Source organism: Salvelinus fontinalis, chromosome 3, assembly GCF_029448725.1.
Source record: "Salvelinus fontinalis isolate EN_2023a chromosome 3, ASM2944872v1, whole genome shotgun sequence".
Classification (NCBI taxonomy): domain Eukaryota; kingdom Metazoa; phylum Chordata; class Actinopteri; order Salmoniformes; family Salmonidae; genus Salvelinus; species Salvelinus fontinalis.
Window position 1 is genome coordinate 47,451,323 of NC_074667.1, and position 22,078 is coordinate 47,473,400.

Here is a 22,078-nt window from a genome sequence, read left to right on the forward strand (position 1 = left end):
ACAGATCCTGTGAATACAGACAATATTTCAGATTTTCTAAGTGTCTTACAGCGAAAACACAATAAATCGTTATATTAGCATAGCACATAGCAGCCCAGCATTGATTCTAGCCAAAGTGAGCGATAAAAGTCAACATCGCCAAAAGATATTAATTTTTTCACTAACCTTCTCAGAATTCTTCCGATGACACTCCTGTAACATCATATTACACAATCCATATAGAGTTTGATCGCAAATGTTTATATTTAGCCACCAAAATCATGGTTAGACAATGTGAAATGTAGACAAGCTGGTCAGAAAATGTCCTTGCGCCACTTAGACAGTGATCTACTCTTATACATAAATACTCATAAACGTGACTAAAAAATATAGGGTGGACAGGGATTGATAGACAATTTAATTCTTAATACAATTGCGGAATTACATTTTTTTATTTATCCTTACTTTTCAATACAGTTTGCGCCAAGCGAAGCTACGTCAAAAAACATGGCGTCCTAAGCCACTAAAATGTTTCGACAGAAACACGATTTATCATAATAAAAATGTCCTACCTTGAGCTGTTCTTCCATCAGTATCTTGGGCAAAGGATCCTTTCTTGGGAGTAATCGTCTTTTGGTGGAAAGCTGTCCTCTTGCCATGTGGAAATGCCAACTGCGTTCGGGATGAACTGAAAAGCGTGCCCAGCTATTCACATCGTTTCAAAAATAAATGTCCCAAAATCGCACTAAACGGATATAAATTGCTATAAAACGCTTTAAATTAACTACCTTATGATGTTTTTAACTCCTATAACGAGTGAAAAGATGACCGGAGAAATATAACAGGCTAAACTAACGCTTGGAACAGGAGCGGGTCGGTGTCCAGCACGCGCGTTACGCAGCAAGGAAAGACTTGCTAGCTACAGGGTTTTTTAATTTATAGGGCCTGTGAACGCGCAATCGACCCCATTGGAATCGTCATCACGTAAAGGCATCCAGGGGAAGACGTAAGAAGTGTCCGTATAGTCATAGCAATAACAGTGCCCTTTTAACTGACTTCAGAACAGTGGCCAACATTTCTCAAATCTGACTCCATGTCAGGGAAATTGCTGTAGAATGGGCTCTGTTCCACTTAGAGACAAAATTTCAACTCCTATAGAAACTATAGACTGTTTTCTATCCAATAATAATAATAATATGCATATTGTACGATCAAGGATTTTGTGGGAAGCCGTTTCAAAAATTACCCAATTAGCATAAATAGTCTAAACAGCGCCCCCATCCCCAACAGGTTAAAGCTAGTGAGGGAGATATGACTCTCCAGCTTCAGTGATTTTTGCAGTTCGTTCCAGTCATTGGCAGCAGAGAACTGGAAGGAGAGGCGGCCAAAGGAGGAATTGGCTTTGGGGGTGACTAGTGAGATATACCTGCTGGAGCGCGTGCTACGGGTGGGTGCTGCTATGGTGACCTGTGAGCTGAGATAAGGCAGGGCTTTACCTAGCAACCACTTATAGATGACCTGTAGCCAGTGGGTTTGGCGACGAGTATGAAGCGAGGGCCAACCAACGAGAGCGTACAGGTCGCAATAGTGGGTAGTATATGGGGCTTTGGTGACAAAACTGATGGCACTGTGATAGACTACATCCAGTTTGCTGAGTAGAGTGTTGGAGGCTATTTTGTAAATGACATCGCCGAAGTCAAGGATTGGTAGGATGGTCAGTTTTACGAGGGTATGTTTGGCAGCATGAGTGAAGGATGCTTTGTTGCGAAATAGGAAGCAGATTCTAGATTTAATTTTGGATTGGATATGCTTAATGTGAGTCTGGAAGGAGAGTTTACAGTCTAACCAGACACCTAGGTATTTGTAGTTGTCCACATATTCTAAGTCAGAACTGTCCAGAGTAGTGATGCTGGACGGGCGGGCAGGTGCGGGCAGCGAACGGTTGAAGAGCATGCATTTAGTTTTACTTGCATTTAAGAGCAGTTGGAGGCAACAGAAGGAAAGTTGTATGGCATTGAAGCTCGTCTGGTGGTTAGTTAACATAGTGTCCAAAGAAGGGCCAGAACTATACAGAATGGTGTTGTCTGCGTAGAGGTGGATCAGAGAATCACCAGCAGCAAGAGCGACATCATTGATGTATAAAGAGAAGAGAGTCGGCCTGAGAATTGAACCCTGTGGCCCCCCCATAGAGACTGCCAGAGGCCCGGACAACAGGCCCTCTGATTTGACACACTGAACTCTATCAGAGAAGTAGTTGGTGAATCAGGCGAGACAGTCATTTGAGAAACCAAGGCTGTTTAGTCTGCCGATAAGAATGTGGTGATTGACAGAGTCGAAAGCCTTGGCCAGGTCGATGAATATGGCTGCACAGTAATGTCTCTTATCGTTGGCCAGAGCGGCAGCTACAAAAGCTCTTTCTCTGCACCAGAACATTCCACTCAGAGAGCCAGGGTCTAATGAATGTGGGCACAATAAATCTAGACATGCTGTGGCTGCCATTTCTAACGGCTCCTCACTTGCCCCTCTCAGTACCCGCACCACACTTGTGCGTCACGCTGCTCGTTCACGCTGCTCGTTGGTTGGCTCCTGCTCCTGCTACCTGTCTAACCCTAAATTGTTGACCAGTATTTTGGCTCACGGCCCCGCAATTTACTACTTGTTTCTACTACACCAACTTGCGAGTTGGTCATCTCCCGCTCATGTAGTTTATTTGCATCCTTTGATCCATACAGTGAGCAAGTCCTCCGCTTTCTCTCTGTTTGCCGTACTGGTGTGTGTTGCTTGTGAGTTTGTCATTTCACTGGTTCTGCTTGTTTCGGGAAGCGGGGTGCGGGCTGTATTTGGAAATTGCTGTCAAGAAGAGAGACACGGAAGCCCAGCTATCCTTGCTAGCCTGTAGTTTCAAATGAAGGTCACTAATGCAGCAGCTGTGTTTAGTTTGCTCTATTCCGGGACAATGTGGACCGTCCAGACTTTCAATGTAGCAACTGTTTGCCTACAGAGGACTACAGGGGTGGGTACAAGTGGGTACTCTTAGTGAACAAGTAGCTGACTTACACAAGCTACTGGGGAATCCATGTCCGCCTACTTTCTCTTTCTCTTCTACTCTTCTAGCTTGACGCCGCTCTGGCCTGGTGGGAGTGTCGCCTCCACAGCCGACTGGCCGGTGCTTAACAGGGATCTCTCCCCGAAGGGGTCTACCCCTTGGCTGGGGAATGGATGACTTAGTGCATGTTCCTATTCTTGACCCTACCAACCACCAAAAGAGGCGCATTACTCACCGTAGAGTCGAAAGAAGCAGCCTTTGGCAATAGGGGCCTCCTTGGCAATGGGAATCCAGAGGTTCCGGTGCCTTCAATCATAGGGGGCTTCCACTTCTAGATCGGATCTTCATCCTCTGTTCTGTCTACCTCTCCGATAGCTTCTACCTTGAGTTCAGATCTTCAGAGATCCCCACTCATCGGACCGTGAGGGTGTCTGAGAGTCTGGCCCCTTCATCAGCCTCAATGGATTCTACGGCTGGAAAGGGTCCATTATGGCCCCACCTCCCAGCAATCCTTAAGGGGTCTTCTAAAGCACTTGAAGCAAAATAATGGCCAGATTTCAACAGCTGTCTTCATAGACGGCTCTATGGTGAGAAACATCTCTGTGCTCTACTGGAGCACAAGTACAGGACATTACAAGGCTGCTTCCTACCGTTCTATGACACCTGCCGGGGGCTGACACTGTCGTTGTCCATATGGGGTCAAACGACATTAGGAGGGCTAGCTTGGAACTGCTGAAAATTGATTTTAAACAAGTGATTCTTTTTTTGGAAGATTCCTAAAAGCGCCCAATTATTTCAGGCCTGGTACCATTGCTGGGCCGTGGCTGTGAAAGATTCAGCAGGCTACTGGCATTACACACTTGGCTAAAAGACTACTGTAGCTCTGTTGGCATAACTTTCATAGATAACTTTGACACCTTTTGGAAACAGAAGATGCTCTATAGGAATGAATAATCTTAGCTCCTCGATCGTGTCCATGCATTTCAAGGATGCGTTGAGACAATGATTTATCAGTAACCTAAGCCCTGCTCAGATAATCCCTACCATTGTGTCGCTGAGTTGTTGTCGTGCTGCTGAAAATGTACATTGTCCCAGGGCCGTTGGCAGTCATAACGTAAGTCACCTCATTTGTGTCCCTCTAACTCCCCTCAATCCCTCTGTCAATCCTACAACTATTGTATGCAGTAAACACGCGCCTATGAACATGAAAGTCCATTGTGTGCAGCTAACCCTGCACTATCAGCTCAAACATAAATGTCACTGTCATGTCTAACTCTGATAAGCCTCCCAGTAAAGCAATAAAAACAATCAAGAAACAAGGTTCATGAAAGCTCCAACTTGGCCACACAAGAAAAAGCTTCAAACTGTAACCAGTGCCTGCAACCTGGTTCAGGTTATCAGTCAATCTGCCAGGGTATTTACAAACAGCACAGGAATGAAACGCTGCAGAAATCTGTTTAAAAGCAGTATCCATATCCATCTGATGTAGTGATCATAATATAGTAGCCATATCTAGAAAAACCAAAGTCAATAAGTTTTGTAGTAATTCCTATGTTGAAGATGTAAAGAATATTTGCTGGTCTGTGGTGTGTAATGAGGAGCAACCAGACGCTACACTTGACACATTTATTAAATTACTTATTCCAGTTACTAATAAGCATGCACCCATTAAGAAAAAGACTTTAAATTTTTTTAAATCCCTGTGGATTGATGAGGAATGTAAAACATGGATCAGAGGGATGAGGCAAAAGGAATGGCAAATAAGTCTGGCTGCACAGCCAATTGGCAAATGTACTGTAAATTGAGAAATCATGTGACTAAACTGAACAAAAAGTAGAAGAAAATGTATTATGAAACAAAGGGAAAGGGAAAGGGGGATACCTAGTCAGTTGTACAACTGAATGCATTAAATAGAAATGTGTCCTCAGCATTTAACCCAGCCCCTTTGAATCAGAGAGGTGCGGGGGCTGCCTTAATCGACATCCATGTTATCGCCGCCCGGGGAACAGTGGGTTATCTGCCTTGCTCAGGGGCAGAACAACAGATTTTTACTTTGTCAGCTAGGGGATTCGATACAGCAACCTTTCGGTTACTGGCGCAATGCTCCTACAAGATAAATTATATAAAGAATGATAGTAAAAAAGCTTTGGAGCGCTTTAAATGAACATTTGAGCATAAAAGCAAACTTCGCTCCATAATTAATTGAATCAGATGGCTCATTCATCACAAAACCCACCGATATTGCCAACTACTTTTTTCATTGGCAAGGTTAGCAAACTTAAGCATGACATGCCAACTACACATTCTAAACCTACACATTCCTGCATAACTGACCAAATTATGTTAGACGAGCATTGTCATTTTGAATTCCGAAAAGTGAGTGTGGAAGAGGTGAAAAATATTGTCTATCAACAATGACAAGCCACCTGGGTCTGACAACTTAGATGGAAAATTACTGAGGATGATAGCGTGATAGCGGACGATATTGCCACTCATATTTACAATCTCTTCAATCTAAGCCAACAGGAAAGTGTGCCATTGGGCCTGGAGGGAAGCAAAAGTCATTCCGCTACCCAAGAATAGCAAAGCACACTTTACTGGCTCAAACAGCTGACCAATCAGCCTGTTACCAACCCTTAGTAAACATTTTGAAAAAAATGTGTTTGAGCAGATACAATGCTATTCACAGTAAACACATCACAACAGATTTTCAGCACGCTTATAGGGAAGGGCATTCAAAATGTACAGATGGCACTTACACAACTGACTGATGAGGGAAATTGCTGAGGGAAATTGATAATAAAAAGATTGTGGGAGCTGTTAAACTTCAGTGCATCTTTTGACATTAGCGATCATAATCTTCTGCTAGAAAAAACGTATGTGTTATGGCTTTACATTCCATACTATATTGTGGATCGTCTAACAGAACACAGAGGGTGTTCTTTAATGTAAACGTCTCCAACATAATCCAGGTAGTCAGGCATTCCCTAGGGCAGCTGTCTAGGCCCCTTATTTTTTTCAATCTTTACTAATGACCTGCCACTGGCTCTGAGTAAAGCCTGTGTGTCTATGAAGCTCCACCTCCAAATCGATCCCGCTCCAGAGTGCAGGCCTTGGTGTAATGCTCATTCCTTTGACGATGAACACGAATCCGACCATCACCCCTGGTGAGACAAAACCGCGACTCGTCAGTGAAGAGCACTTTTTGCCAGTCCTGTCTGGTCCATCGATGGTGTGTTTGTGCCCATAGGCACCGGTGATGTCTGGTGAAGACCTGCCTTACAACAGGCCTACAAGCCCTCAGTCCAGCCTCTCTCAGGCTATTGCGGACAGTCTGATCACTGATGGAAGGATTGTGCAATCCTGGTGTAACTCGGGCAGTTGTTGTTGCCATCCTGTACCTGTCCCGCAGGTGTGATGTTCGGATGTACCGATCCTGTGCAGGTATTGTTACACGTGGTCTGCCACTGCGAGGACGATCAGCTGTCCGTCCTGTCTCCTTGTAGTGCTGTCTTAGGTGTCTCACAGTAGGGACATTGCAATTTATTGCCCTGGCCACATCTGCAGTTCTCATGCCTCCTTGCAGCATGCCTAAGGCATATTCACGCAGATGAGCAGAGACCCTGGGCATCTTTCTTTTGGTGTTTTTCAGAGTCAGTAGAAAGGCCTCTTTAGTGTCCTAAGTTTTCATAACTGTGACCTTAATTGCCTACCGTCTGTAAGCTGTTAGTGTCTTAACGACCGTTCCACAGGTGCATGTTCATTAATTGTTTATGGTTCATTGAACAAGCATGGGAGACAGTGTTTAAACCCTTTACAATGAAGATCTGTGAAGATGTTTGGATTTTTACGAATTATCTTTGAAAGACGGGGTCCTGAAAAAGGGTTGTTTCTTTTTTTGCTGAGTTTAGTTATAATCTTTTTAGTTACATCAATGCAAAATATTTCACCTTCTTTATTACTTTACCAAACATATGACAATAGTGATAGTTAAAATCTTTTAAATTTGTGAACATCTAAATCAAGATCTGGGCCATTTAAACAGCTTGCGTCCGTCTGTCTTGTAGACAAGTGGAGAACGGCTATATAAAGGGATTGATTTTGTTGTTCTGAGCATATGCAATCTGTCTGTCTCCGACGTAAAACCTTTTGTTTACTTCCACAAAAAAAAATCTTTACTTATTTTAGATTTAAGGAAGTGTGTAGATCACATTCTTTATCGTAGAGCTATAAAAGTTTTGTATTCAGATTTGCCAACACAAGACAAATTCAAGGATTGCTTTGAGAGCATGTGCAGACCTGCTGTCTGGTGTGTTTACGGACATATTCAATCAATCCCTATCCCAGTCTGCTGTCCCCACATGCTTCAAGATGGCCACCATTATTTGTGTTTCCAAGAAAGCTAAGGTAACTGGACTAAATGACTATCACCCCATTGCACTCACTTCTGTCATCATGAAGTGCTTTGAGAGTCTAGTCAAGGATCATATTACTTCCAGCCTACCTGATAACCTAGACCCACTCCAATTTGCTTACCGCCCCAACAGGTCCACTGACGATGCAATCGCCATCACACTGCACACTGCCCTAGCCCATCTGGACAAGAGGAATACCTATGTAAGAATGCTGTTCATTGACTACAGCTCAGCATTTAACACCATACTACCCTCCAAACTCATCATTAAGCTTGAGACCCTGGGTCTCGACCCCACCCAGTGCAACTGGATCCTGGACTTTCTGACGGCCCGACTCCAGGTTGTGAAGGTAGGAAACAACATCTCCACCCCGCTGATCCTCAACACTGGGGTCCCACAAGGGTGCGTTCTCAGCCCTCTCCTGTACTCCCTGTTCACCCATGACTACATGGTCATGCACGCTTCCAACTCAATCTTCAAGTTTGCAGACGACACTACAGTGGTAGGCTTGATTACCAACAACGACGGGCCCTCAGAGTGTGGTGTCAGGAAAACAACCTCTCACTCAATGTCAGCAAAACAAAGGAGATGATCCTGGACTTCAGGAAACAGCAGAGGGAGCACCCCCATCCACATTGACTGGACAGTAGTGAAAAAGGTGTAAAGTTTTAAGTTTCTTGGCGTACACATCATGGACAAACTGAAATGGTCCACCCACACAGACAGCGTGGTAAAGAAGGCACAACAACGCCTCTTCAACCTCAGGAAGAAATTTGGCTTGTCACCTAAAACACCCACAAACTTTTACAGATGCACAATCGAGAGCATCCTGTCGGGCTGTATCACCGCCTGGTACGACAACTGCACCGCCTTCAACCACAAGGCTCTACTGAGGTTGGTGCGGTCTACACAATGCATCACCGGGGGCAAACTACCTGCCACCCAGGACACCTACAACACCCAATGTCACAGGAAGGCCAAAAAGATATTATTAACTTCTCACTCTCAAATGTCTAATTTCTCTACCACATCCCAATTCCAGTTCAAATTAACCTTGTGTATTTGTTTACAGTGGTGGCCATTGTAATAGGTGTTGCTGGAGAGTGTACAGTATGCTGTGTATTTTCCTCCAGGTGAAGAGGATTTGAGAGAGGCTTCTGTCGCGTTGGCTGCACTGGGAGATTACATATAATGCCTTGAGTGACTCTATTGGGCCTCTCCTGGCAAGGCGGAGATCACTGAAATACCAGCAGACCTCTCACAGCATTGATTTCTGCAATTTCCCACTAATCTTGATGGAATCACGGCCTTAGGAGAGGACCATAGAGCATCCTGAAACAGGTGCTGGAAAAACGGGTGGGAAATAGAATAGTGGTGCCATGCTTTGTTCTGTTCCTTGGAGAATGGCATATTTTTTCCAAAGGCAAATTCCCCCTAAGGTGTGTTGGCTTTTGGGTAACAATGCTGTCTTTGGGCAAACGTTTTATAATTGTGCTCTTTAAGCAGCCTCACACAATCATGGTTTTGTTTATGCAGCAAATTGAAATATGGCATTTTTTCAATATGACATGAGCAAGGTCGCGAACGCTGAGGCTGTTGAAGAAATCTCTCGTAATTGACTGAAAAGTCTCTAGTCCCTGGAGGGTGAAAGCAACATGAAGGTATATTTAAAAAGTGTTCATAATTCGCAGAAATAAAATGTGCTTGCTCTCAAGAGAATCATAGACAATTGGCCATGAAAAATGCATAAAACATCAGAAATATCAATTCCTCTTCCTGTTGACCAGAATGTATGATTATTGTCTGTGATTCTCTCTGCTGATATCTCTGCCATGTTCTTTGTTGTCAGGGAGATAAGTATGTATTACCCCTCCACTCTGTGAATGTGATATACATACACTGTGTGTACAAAACATTGAGGACACATGCTCTTTCTATGACGTATACTGACCAGGTGAATCCAGGTGGAAGCTATGATCCCTTATTGATGTCACTGTTAGATCTACTTCAATCAGTGTAGATGAAGGGGAGACAGTTGAGACATGGATTGTGTATGTGTGTCATTCAGAGGGTGACTGGGCAAGACAAAAGATTGAAGTGCCTTTGAATTGGGGTATGGTAGTAGGTTTGTGTCAAGAATTGCAAAGCTGCTGGGGTTTTCATGCGTTTCCCGTGTGTATCAAGAATGGTCCACCACACAAAGGACATCCAGCCAAGTTGACACAACTGTGGGAAGCATTGGAGTCAACATGGGCCAGCATCCCTGTGGAACACCTTGTAGAGTCCACGCCCCAACAAATTGAGGCTGTTCTGAGGGCCAACTCAATAATAGAAATTTGTTCCTATACTCACAAGCCTAGTACATTTTAGGCGATTCACAATCCATTCCTTATCTATAACATAAATGTAACGGCAGCCTTCCCTCTCTTCACGAGAAGAGAGTGTGTAACAGGGATCGGACCAACACGCAGCGTAGCCAGTGCTCAACATGTTTAATAAAACGATAAACACGATACAAAATAACAAATGTGGCAAACCGATACAGCCCTATCTGGTGCAGAGAAAACACAAAGACAGGAAACAACCACCCACAAACCCCAACACAAAACAAGCCACCTATATATGATTCCCAATCGGAGACAACACAAAACACCTGCCTCTGATTGAGAACCATATTAGGCCAAACATAGAAACAGACAAACTAGACACACAACATAGAATGCCCACCCAGCTCACGTCCTGACCAACACTAAAACAAGCAAAACACACAAGAACTATGGTCAGAACGTGACAATAAAAGAGAAGGCTTAAAGATTAGATCCGTGATAGGCTAAACCGTGTCACTGGCTGCAACCAGGTGTATTTGTTATTGTTTTTGTTTTGAGGAAATGAGCATCCAGTATCATGCATAAAGAACGTATTATTACTCACTCTGCTGTTTTATCACGCATGTAATGATTTCCAAGTGAAAAAATCCGTGTTCGTTGTTTGAAATAACATCTTTGTTGTTGTAATATTGCAAACGGACGTGGCAGTTTCATCGCTATGATTTCCAGCTTTAAAGGGATTGTTCATCAAAATTACAAAATTGCATATTGGTTTCCTTACCCTGTAAGCTTGTTGATATTTCCTGTATTTGAAAACCAGTTTGTTTGGATAAAAAGGCCATTGTTTAATTATCTCTAAGTATCAATCTCTGGTAGGCAGAGGTCAAAGGGGAATGCAACGTTCATGTGACACCTGGTGACGTGCTTCTGGTTTTAGTTCTTCTCATGCTTGCTCGTCTCAGGAGGAAGGTCAATCGCACCAGGGGACACTGACTGACTGGCCCTGGCATACAAGGTCTAATTTTCTCATTACTGTGTGAGCTCACATAAATTCATGTTCCACTTATGCTCCATCATTATCTTCTGATATTTAGATGGGTGTAATATGCTTTTAAAGGGCTAATCCAACCCCAAATAAAAATCATGAAACTCCTGTCAATTTCACGAAAGCCTATATTCTATCACTGGGTAAAATAATAATTTCCCCCATGATTTAGCTTCTAAGTGGTCTGTCTGTGAAATCAGGAAATCGTGTAGGAACGCGTCATAGCTACATGGCTCCTCACTGGAGATGGGGATAACACACTGTCACATTTAATAACGCTTTTAAAACAATTACCTGCACTCCAGATTGTCAAATCAGCCAATAAATTGTCTAGAACGCATCCATCCATTTATATCGTCATGACAAAGTATCCAGTGCATTCGGGAAAGTATTCAGACCCCTTGACTTTTTCCACATTTTGTTATGTTACAGCCTTATTCTAAAATGGATACAATTATTACAACTCGAATCAAGTTGTAGAAATATCTCAAGGATGATCAATGGAAACAGGATGCAACTGAGCTCAATTTCGAGTCTCATAGCAAAGGGTCTGAATACTTATGTAATTACATTTCTAAAAAACATTTTTCACTTTGCCAATATGGGTTATTGTGTGTAGGTTGATGAGGACATTTAATACATTTTAGAATAAGGCTGTAACGTAACAAAATGTGGAAAAAGGGAAGGGGTCTGAATAGTTCCCGAATGCACTGTAGATTAGTATTGTGTAGTAACTACAATGTTGTTGATCCATCCTCAGTTTTCTCCTATCACAGCCAGTAAACTCTGTAACTGTTTTAAAGTCACCATTGACCTCATGGTGGAATCCCTGAGGGATTTCCTTTATCTCCTTGAACTGTGTTAGGAAAGACACCTGTATTTTTGTAGTGACTGGGTGTATTGATACACCATGTCTGCTTTTTTCAAAATTTTCCCATCGACCAATAGGTGTCCTTCTTTGCAAGGCATTGGTCTTTGTGGTTGAATCTCTGTTTGAAATTCACTGCTCGACTGAGGGACCTTACAGATAATTGTATGTGTGGGGTACAGAGATGATGTAGGTATTCAAAAATCATGTCAAAAATCATGTTAAACACTATTATTGCACACAGTGAGTCCATGCAACTTGTACATTTTTACATCCTGAACTTTTTTAGGCCTGTCATAACAAAGGGGTTGAATACTTATTGTTAACTCAAGACATTTCAGCTTTTCATTTTTGTAAATTTGTACAGTATAAATGTGTAAAAACAAAATTACACTTTGACATTATGGGGTATTGTGTGTAGGCCAGTGACTCAAAATCTCAATTTAATCCATTTAAAATTCAGGCTGTAACACAACAAAATGTGGAAAAAGGCTAGGGGTGTGAATACTTTCTGAAGGCACTGTACTTCACATAGATGGGCTCAATCTAAAAAGTGTACAAAATTTTTCAACTCAGTTTCTCTTTCTAGTATCATCTCGCAATGTGCCCTGTGTGTCTGTGGGAAACGTGGGAAAGGGCCGTTGTTGCCATAGCAAAGTGCTCTGCACTCGCTCTGGGCAGAGTTGAACTGCAAGTTGAACTCAGTGAGATACTTCGAAAGGTATAGTTGTTTAGGGATTTTACAGCTAGCTAGCTACATCACATGCTGATATTAACTTTGGTGTTATTGTGTGTAGCTATGTTTGCTTACTAGCTACCTAACTAGCTAGCCAGCCCAGAGAAACAACATTGCAGTTTGGGTTTTGTAGTCGACTTGAGCTGCAACATATTTCCACAACAATTTTCAAGTTGCTATCAACTTTGTTATAATGTCAGAAATAATGTTTTCATATTACTGTTATAAAACACTGTTCAACACTGTTAATCATAGGAATTTGTGCATTGGGGTTGATTATCCCTTTAAGTAACATGTTCAGATATGCCTATAAAGATTCAACATGTTGAGATAGGACATGGAAGATTCAACATGTTTTGAGATAGGACATGGAAGATTCAACATGTTTTGAGATAGGACATGGAAGATTCAACATGTTTTGAGATAGGACATGGAAGATTCAACATGTTTTGAGATAGGACATGGAAGATTCAACATGTTTTGAGATAGGACATGGAAGATTCAACATGTTTTGAGATAGGACATGGAAGATTCAACATGTTTTGAGATAGGACATGGAAGATTCAACATGTTTTGAGATAGGACATGGAAGATTCAACATGTTTTGAGATAGGACATGGAAGATTCAACATGTTTTGAGATAGGCAGCATCTGTATTGCCTTATGCATGGGCCAGATGTATTTCTGTTAGTTTGTTTAGTGTAAAGGTTGTTTACTTGTCCGCTTGTCTCTCCTCTCAGTGCAGCAACTCTCTGCACACATTGGCTGCATTAAAACAATGACTAATGGCTTCACACCAGCTCTCTACTGCATTAATTACAAGTCCGCGGCTGCCTGGATCCATACCCTGCGCTTTCATATATGAAACCCAGATCTCTACAATCAATATACCCCAAGGCTAGGATAAGGGGCAGGAGAAGAGGACGCTTCCTAATTCAATTAAATAGAAATGACCAAATGCTCCGGACGCGCGTGAGGCATGAGTAATCATAGACAAATTAATTTTAGAACCCCGGGAGACCAGTGTAGCTTTCAATTATGGGTGCACTTTATCCCGAGTGTGCATGCTGCGGACATAGAGGGTAGTAGGAGTGGGCAGAGTGAATAGGAGTGGGCCCTGCCCCTTCATTTCATCCTTAAGACAGAGGGCAGCCAAAGCCTTCACTGTAGAAAGAGGACAGGGGAGAACATAATGCAGGGGAAAGTCAATAGATCTCGAGGTTAGGACACAATGAAGCATATCTATTGGAGATTAGGATTATGATTAGATGCTGTATGTCCCTTTCGTATCAAATGCTTACAGCGTGTTGTGCAGTTGTAATCATTGTACAAGGTTAAATGATTGATTTCTCAGTTCCTTGTATAATAAATTAAACTTGACATGGTTTGTAGTCTGAGTTTGTGTTAAGAGATAGCCACACCCTCTGTTCCTATGTCCCATCATGAGACAGATACTGTAGCACTATTTAGCTAATGCTTCCAATTATTATATACATTAATATAATGCACTTACTAATATGTAAAGTACTTCTGCATTTAAAATCAATTAGGTGGAATGTTTATGGGTGTGGGGTGCTGTTGTATTCACTGAATCAGTTGAATTATATTGTAAATGTTGTTGGGATATGTATGGCTTTGTTGAATGTGTTTTTCTAGTGTGTTATCCACAACCAAATGAATTCCCCTTCACTGGACACAAAGGAATCACTTGACTTCACTTGGCTGGTCTGGTGTTTCATGGTTGGGTGGTTATTGAAGACTGTGACCCCACACTGAGGACACCATGCCTGCTCTGCTTACAAGTGTATAGGGAGAGGAGATTGACTATCTATATCCTCCCTCCTCCACTGTTTCCATGGCATTGACCCTATCCTATCTCTCTCTCTCTTTCTCTCTCTCTCTTACCCTCTCTGTCCTTCTCTCTGTTTGCTTTATTTGAGGGAGGTGGCAGGAGATTGGTGACATTTCCACCCTGCTCCTCTCCCTGTCTTGACTCTGTGCTACATGGAGGTGTCTGGTCTCACACCGGGACTTGCCATTCATCTAAGAGTGTGGGGTTTCATCTCTGAGTACACTGCCCTTACCTCCTCATGGGTTAGGAGGTGTAGCTTTGTTCACATTCTGATAAAAATACCACATATGTGCCTGCATTATGGGAAGCAAAGTTTAACTGCAGGTCAACATCAGAGGGAATCTACTGGTGGTTGTAACGGTCTTGACCTGTTTTATGTTGTTTTTGTATGTGTTTATGGTCAGGGCGTGTGTTTTGGGTGGGCAGTCTATGTTATCTGTTTCTATGTTGGTTTTGGTTGCCTGGTATGGCTCTTAATTAGAGGCAGGTGTTTTGCGTTTTCCTCTAATTAAGAGTCATATTTAGGTAGGGTGTTCTCACTGTTTGTTTGTGGGTGATTGTCTTCCGTATCTGTGTTATGTCTTGCACCATACGGGACTGTTCGGTTGTTCGTTTTGTTTCGATGTAGTCTGTTCCTGTCCGTGAGTTTTACGTTTTAGTTAAGGAAGTTCATGTTCAGGTTTTTTCGTCTACATCGTTTTCTTGTTTTGTAATTTTGAAAGTGTTTGTTTTCGTGTTGCCATCGTGTCAAATAAAAGATGGCTTATTTCCCAAATGCTGCGTTTTGGTCTACTGATCCTTCTCTCCTCTCCTCGTCCGAGGAAGAGGAGAACGACAGCCCTTACAGAATCACCCACCAAACGAGGACCAAGCGGCAAGGGAACAGAGCAACAAGGACTCCTGGACATGGGAGGAGATCCTGGACGGTAGAGGACCCTGGGCTCAGCCAGGGGAATATCGCCGTCCCAAGGAGGAGTTGGAAGCAGCGAAGGCTGAGAGGCGCTGGTATGAGGAGGCAGCGCGGCGACGCGGTTGGGAGCCCGTGAGTCAGACCCAAAAATTTCTTGGGGGGGGCACACGAGGAGTGTGGCAAAGCCGGGTAGGATACCCGAGCCAACTCCCCGTGCTTACCGTGGAGGTAGAAGGCGTCGTACTGGTAAGACACCGTGTTATGCGGTAAAGCGCACGGTGTCCCCAGTACGCGTGCTTAGCCCAGTGCGGGCTATTCCACCTTGCCGCACTGGGAGGGCTAAGTTGGGCATCGAGCTGGATGTCACGAAGCCGGCCCAACGCATCTGGCCATCAGTGCGTCTCCTCGGGCCGGCATACATGGCACCAGCCTTACGAGTGGTGTCCCCGGTTTGCCAGTATAGCCCAGTGCGGGCTATTCCACCTCGCCGCACTGGCAGGGCTACGGGCACCATTCAACCTGGTAAGGTTGGGCAGGCTCAGTGCTCAAGAGCACGTGTCCTCCTTCACGGTCCGGTAGACCCGGTGCCACCTCCATGTACCAGTCCTCCGGTGGCAGCCCCCCGTACCAGGCTGTCTCTCCGGGTTCTCTCTCCAGCTGTTTCCTCCTCTCCAGCGCAGCCAGTGCCTATACCACGCACCAGGCTGTCTCTCCTTCTCCTCCCTACAGAGCCGTCCTGCTATGACCTGCCAGAGCCGTCCTGCTATGACCTGCCAGAGCCGTCCAGCCGGGACCTGCCGGAGCCGTCCAGCCGGGACCTGCCGGAGCCGTCCAGCCGGGACCTGCCGGAGCCGTCCAGCCGGGACCTGCCGGAGCCGTCCAGCCGGGACCTGCCGGAGCCGTCCAGCCGGGACCTGCCGGAGTCCCTCAGCCGGGACCTGCCGGAGTCCCTCAGCCGGGACCTGCCTGAGTCCCTCAGCCGGGACCTGCCTGAGTCCCTCAGCCGGGACCTGCCTGAGTCCCTCAGCCGGGACCTGCCTGAGTCCCTCAGCCGGGACCTGCCGGAGTCCCTCAGCCGGGACCTGCCGGAGTCCCTCAGCCGGGACCTGCCGGAGTCCCTCAGCCGGGACCTGCCGGAGTCCCTCAGCCGGGATCTGCCGGAGTCCCTCAGCCGGGACCTGCCCCTTATCCCGGTGCTGCCCCTTATCCCGGTGCTGCCCCTTGTCCCGGTGCTGCCCCTTGTCCCGGTGCTGCCCCTTGTCCCGGTGCTGCCCCTTGTCCCGGTGCTGCCCCTTGTCCCGGTGCTGCCCCTTGTCCCGGTGCTGGCCGTTCATTTAGGGGATGTTAGTTTTAGGGTGGTCATTGGGAGGGGAAGACAGAACCGGGGAGTGACTATGGTGGTGTGGGGACAGCGTCCAGAGCCTGAGCCACCACCGTGGTCAACTGCCCACCCAGACCCTCCCCTGGACTTTGTGCTGGTGCGCCCGGCGTTCGCACCTTGAGGGGGGGGGGGTTCTGTAATGGTCTTGACCTGTTTTATGTTGTTTTTGTATGTGTTTATGGTCAGGGCGTGTGTTTTGGGTGGGCAGTCTATGTTATCTGTTTCTATGTTGGTTTTGGTTGCCTGGTATGGCTCTTAATTAGAGGCAGGTGTTTTGCGTTTTCCTCTAATTAAGAGTCATATTTAGGTAGGGTGTTCTCACTGTTTGTTTGTGGGTGATTGTCTTCCGTATCTGTGTTATGTCTTGCACCATACGGGACTGTTCGGTTGTTCGTTTTGTTTCGATGTAGTCTGTTCCTGTCCGTGAGTTTTACGTTTTAGTTAAGGAAGTTCATGTTCAGGTTTTTTCGTCTACATCGTTTTCTTGTTTTGTAATTTTGAAAGTGTTTGTTTTCGTGTTGCCATCGTGTCAAATAAAAGATGGCTTATTTCCCAAATGCTGCGTTTTGGTCTACTGATCCTTCTCTCCTCTCCTCGTCCGAGGAAGAGGAGAACGACAGCCCTTACAGTGGTTCCTTTTTGGAAAATGAGTGCCATTAAGACTGCATTATTCCACCAAAAAAATGAATGATTACTTTTCTGCATTATGTGTATGAAAATTCACTTTCTCTGCTGATTAGCGGACCAAATGGTTGGCTCTGGTTGGATGGCAAAACCACATTGTATCGTATGGAATATATATATCGTATTCTTTCTTATCATCCAGGTACGTACGGGCCAGAGGAGGGCTGGTCATCAGCCTACCCAGAATGCAGAGAGAGGAACCAATCCCCAATCAACATCGCAGATCAGGACAGCAAGGTGTCCATGGAGTATCAGGAGCTAGCTTTGGATGGATTTGAGACAGAGTCCTCCAACAAGACTTCAATGAAGAACACTGGCAAAACAGGTGAGATTCACAGTCCCCCAATGTCTGTTTACCCTCTCCTTCCTTTGATTATGTAGATACAGTATAGATACGTCTGAACATATTATAAGGTACCTACAGTGCTTTCAGAAAGTATTCAGACCCCTCGACTTTTTGTTACGTTACAGCCTTATTCTAAAACATATTAGATCGTTTTTTCCCTTCATCAATCTACACACAATACCCCATAATGACAAAGCAAAAACAGGTTTTTAGAATTTTTTACTAATTTATAAAAGTAAAAAACTGAAATATCACATTTACATAAGTATTCAGAAAATTTACTCAGTACTTTGTTGAAGTAACTTTGGCAGCGATTACAGCCTTGAGTCTTCTTGGGTATGACGGTACATTCTTGGCACACCTGTATTTGGGGAGTTTCTCCCATTATTTTCTGCAGATCCTCTCAAGCTCTGTCAGGTTGGATGGGGAGCATTGCTGCACAGCTATTTCTAGGTCTCTCCAGAGATGTTCGATCAGGTTCAAGACCGGGCTCTGGCTGGGCCACTCAAGGACATTCAGAGACATGTCCCGAAGCCTGCGTTGTCTTGGCTGTGTGCTTAGGGTCATTTTCCTGTGGGAAGGTGAACCTTCACCCCAGTATGAGGTCCTGAGCGCTCTGGAGCAGGTTTTCATCAAGAATCTCTCTGTACTTTGCTCAGTTCATCTTTCCCTCGATCCTGACTAGTCTCCTAGTCCCTGCCTCTGAAAAACATCCCCACAGCATGATGCTGCCACCACCATGTTTCACCATAGGGATGGTGCCAGGTTTCCTCCATACGTGGCGCTTGGCATTCAGGCCGAAGACAGAGAATCTTGTTTCTCATGCTCTGAGAGTCCTTTAGGTGCTTTTTGTCAAACTCCAGGCGGGCTGTTATGTACCTTTTACTGAGGAGTGGCTTCCGTCTGGCTACTCTACCATAAAGGCCTGATTGGTAGAGTGCCGCAGGGATGGTTGTCCTTCTGGAAGATTCTCCCATTTCCACAGAGGAACTCTGGAACTCCGTCAGAATGACCATCGAGTTCTTGGTCACCTCTTGGTGGTTCCAAACTTCTTTCAGGTATTTCTGTTTTTTATTTTTAATAAATTTGAAAACATTTCTAAAAACCTGTTTTCGCTTTGTCATTATGGGTTATTGTGTGTAGATTGATGAGGAAAAAATATTTAATACATTTTAAAATAAGGCTGTAACTTAATTAACAAAATGTGGACAAAGGGAAGGGGTCTGAATACTTTCCGAATGCACTGTATTTTTAGTATAACATTAGAGTACATGAAAATCACACTATATACATACAGATCTTAGGATCTTGATTTGATCACTCTTATGTTGCTGAGAAAGTTCCTGCACTGCAGGAAATACATGTGAGCTTTGTGATTTACATAAATGAACTGAAAACCCACTCTAACACACGGTTATGCTAACAGTATTGTACCTTTCATGTAGCCTACTTTTGGCCAGCTAATAGCCTAACCACTGACCAAGCAACATTATGGACTTAACGTAGAAATCCTGACAATATACTGTAGGTCAAATGAAGATCTTACATCTGTACGTTCAAGTAGTTTAAAAGTGACATGCACAGCAGTCCAATACAATATTTGTGGTAGGAGCGGATTTGCACACAAGTGATGCCTCCATATTAGTGAATCTGTCATTGGTACAGATGAAAACCTGAAAAAAACTAAATTCAGCATTTATAGCATTTCATGGATTTTCCCTGTCTAAGACAGGCATTTTTCACAATATCTATCTGTCACAAAGATGGATGTCCTCTCTTTCTGCCTACAAATGGAGTTAAAATGCTTGTGGGAGCAGGGGCCACAGGTGGCTGGCATCCGTATTGACAGCAGTCACAACAGGGCCAGCTGTCCTATTAAGGCTCACTCTGCAGACCTGGGGAAAATAATGTGACTAGTGTGATTTCTATATTGTCAGATATTTTATTATATTAATCTCTCTGAACATAATGTGGCATGTATGAACTGGTGTTGTCCCTGGTCCATCTCTCCCAAGTGGAGACCCTAAATGGACGCCTGTATGTGCTTTAAAAAAAAACATACATCTTGTATACCTTGTAATCCCTCTATCAGTGGGTGATATATTGTGTTCTATCAAATAATGAAGATCTTATAGAGGGAATAGCCCATAAAGCTTTGCCATATTTCTATCAAGGCTAACGCTGATGGAATTTCAAGCTCCCTCTAGTAGGGAGTATGTGAGTCAATAGCCCACATTCCTCACTAGTGGGGGGGGTGAGTAAATGGCTTGTTGTTGAGATTGGAGGCCATGTCTTTGTGAGGCTGAAGGAGAGTCAGGTTCATCTGGTGGGGGACTGTACGTCTTCTCCCCTGGGAATGGGCTGCTTCCCCCCTGAGAAGTGTATTAGTGTCCCTGTCCTGGCATCACTCAGTGATAGAGAGAGAGAGAACGAGAGAGACTCCTTAACTCACTCGGCATGAGAAATGTCCGTCCCTGATCGCATGGTGTTTCTCAGAACCTCTGATGTCCGTAGCCATCTCTTCCAAAGGTCATGGTTTGTTAAAGGACAAGGGCTACTTCTGAGCTGTCTCCTCTACAGGCATGATCGGGGAAAATCAGTGTAGCACAGGTATTATAATGGGTTAGCGTAGTGGTGCCGTAGCCCACCAAATCAAATGAAGTTCTAACACAAACAACAGTAGCAGAACAAAATAGAGCGCAGCTTCTTGACTCTGCATACTCCATAATGCACGCCTAGCTAGACAAACATCCTCTTGTTGTGCAATGCATTATTTATACATTTTCCACTATTTATAAATGACAGCTGAGTATTTCACGGTAATACCTGTTGTATTCAGCGCATGTGACAAATACAATTTGATTTGATTGACATAATCACTTAAAGCGTCTCTGAATAATGGATGCTTCAATCAGCTTCTTTTAAAAGTGCTCCTGCTTCTGTGAAAGCTGTAGCCTTGGCTGAACTCTGACCCTGTCACCTTGAAGCAGGAAGTCATTATAGATGTCTCACGGCCAGAACAACGGTGTCATGGTTTTTGAGAGGGAAAGGAGGGCGGCTGGAAGAAGAGGGATGAAGGGAGAATACTTTCCCAGAATCATATCAAATAAACCTTTTTAAGAAATTCATGAGGACTTGGAGCCCTGAAGAAATATTTGCATTGATCACGGCTTTATTTTCATATATGCCCCCAGTTTTCACACATTGCTGTCCATGGTCTCGCTGGCTTAGCGTCTAATTCCGGCTCGCCTGTTAGCGCGCCCAAACACTGGCTCCCATCGCTAATGAAACTCCCAGGGCTTGCCTTCCCCTCACACGCTGGATTAGGACTCTGAATCAACAAAAGGCAAAAACAAATGATGAAAAAAGGGAGCAAGATATGTGTTTTTCTTTCTGCATGCTGTGCTCTGAAGACTAATGTAAGCTGCAATTCCATCCCTTCCGCTAGTCTGTTAGCATAAACCGCAACAGCTCAGCCTAGCCACAGTGGAGGAGTGAGACTTAGCATTGCAGCAATACAGTGGAGTGTATTTAAGTTAGCCACTGTGGTAGTCTCCCTCCACCACTCCCTCCCTCCACATGCAGTAGATGCTAAGAAACCCATTTAGCACACTATGCGTGGTTAATCCCTCATATGCAGTCTCAATGGTAGTATGAGGTTTGCCAGGAAGGCCAGGCTCCCACAGGATGTCCTACTACTCAGTGTAACCTTAGCTTCTTGGATGCAGACTGGTAGAATTTCAGTGGGAGTGCCAACAATCTTGTACAAGCACCAAGTGACACGTCTCTTAAAATCTCCAATATCTCCCAGAGGACACAAACTACACAAGGAGGGAAATTAACTTTGATAGACCAGCCTATTGTTTAAGGGTCAAAGGCTTTAGCGGAGTCTACGACCTAAGAAATGTCAAACTAAGTAAATGGAATTTAACAGGCCTGGTGTATTTAGTTTGAAATGCCTCAAGTTTCAAACTTTTCTGAAGACGTCGAGATGACAACCAGGCCACTCATTTCACTTGAGTGCTTCTTCTAAATGGGACAGAAATCTCCTCTGAAAGGAGGAGTAGAAACGATTCTGAAATTCAATCACAGTAAGAAATCGGTTTGACAATGGGAGCATTTATTTAAGGTCGTATTAGTTAATTAAATGTGGGTCTATTCAGTCAAATTTTGAATAAAAAAATGTGCCTCCCTCTGTCAATTTCCACTTTATTTCAACAAGCGTATGATGAACTAACAAAAGATTTGCAGAGGCAATTAGAAGTGGCTGAGGAGATAGCTTTTACCAGACAAATTAGCCCTTAATTAGAGACCCAGACTTGTAGGGAAGGCAGCACAGACGTTATAAAAGCACCACATGTTATATTCAGAAAATGCATCAGCATCCCCTTGGGGAAGCTAAATAGATGATGAACCTCAATACCAAGTGCCTTGAATGAATGTAATTTTATATTGTTTGCAGGCCAAACAGAAGTTTCACGCTGTGTGT

At 44.2% G+C, this 22,078-nt stretch overlaps 1 protein-coding gene across 2 annotated transcripts in view; it reads left to right on the forward strand.

The window, feature by feature from the left end:
* The window catches only part of LOC129851013 (receptor-type tyrosine-protein phosphatase gamma-like), a 325,487-nt gene that overhangs the window by 192,637 nt on the left and 110,772 nt on the right, over positions 1-22,078 (forward strand). For both annotated transcript variants that reach the window (XM_055917161.1, XM_055917162.1), the window contains exon 3: positions 17,386-17,568. In XM_055917161.1, coding sequence (XP_055773136.1) covers positions 17,386-17,568 — 183 coding nt within the window. The remainder of the gene's footprint in view (positions 1-17,385; positions 17,569-22,078) is intronic.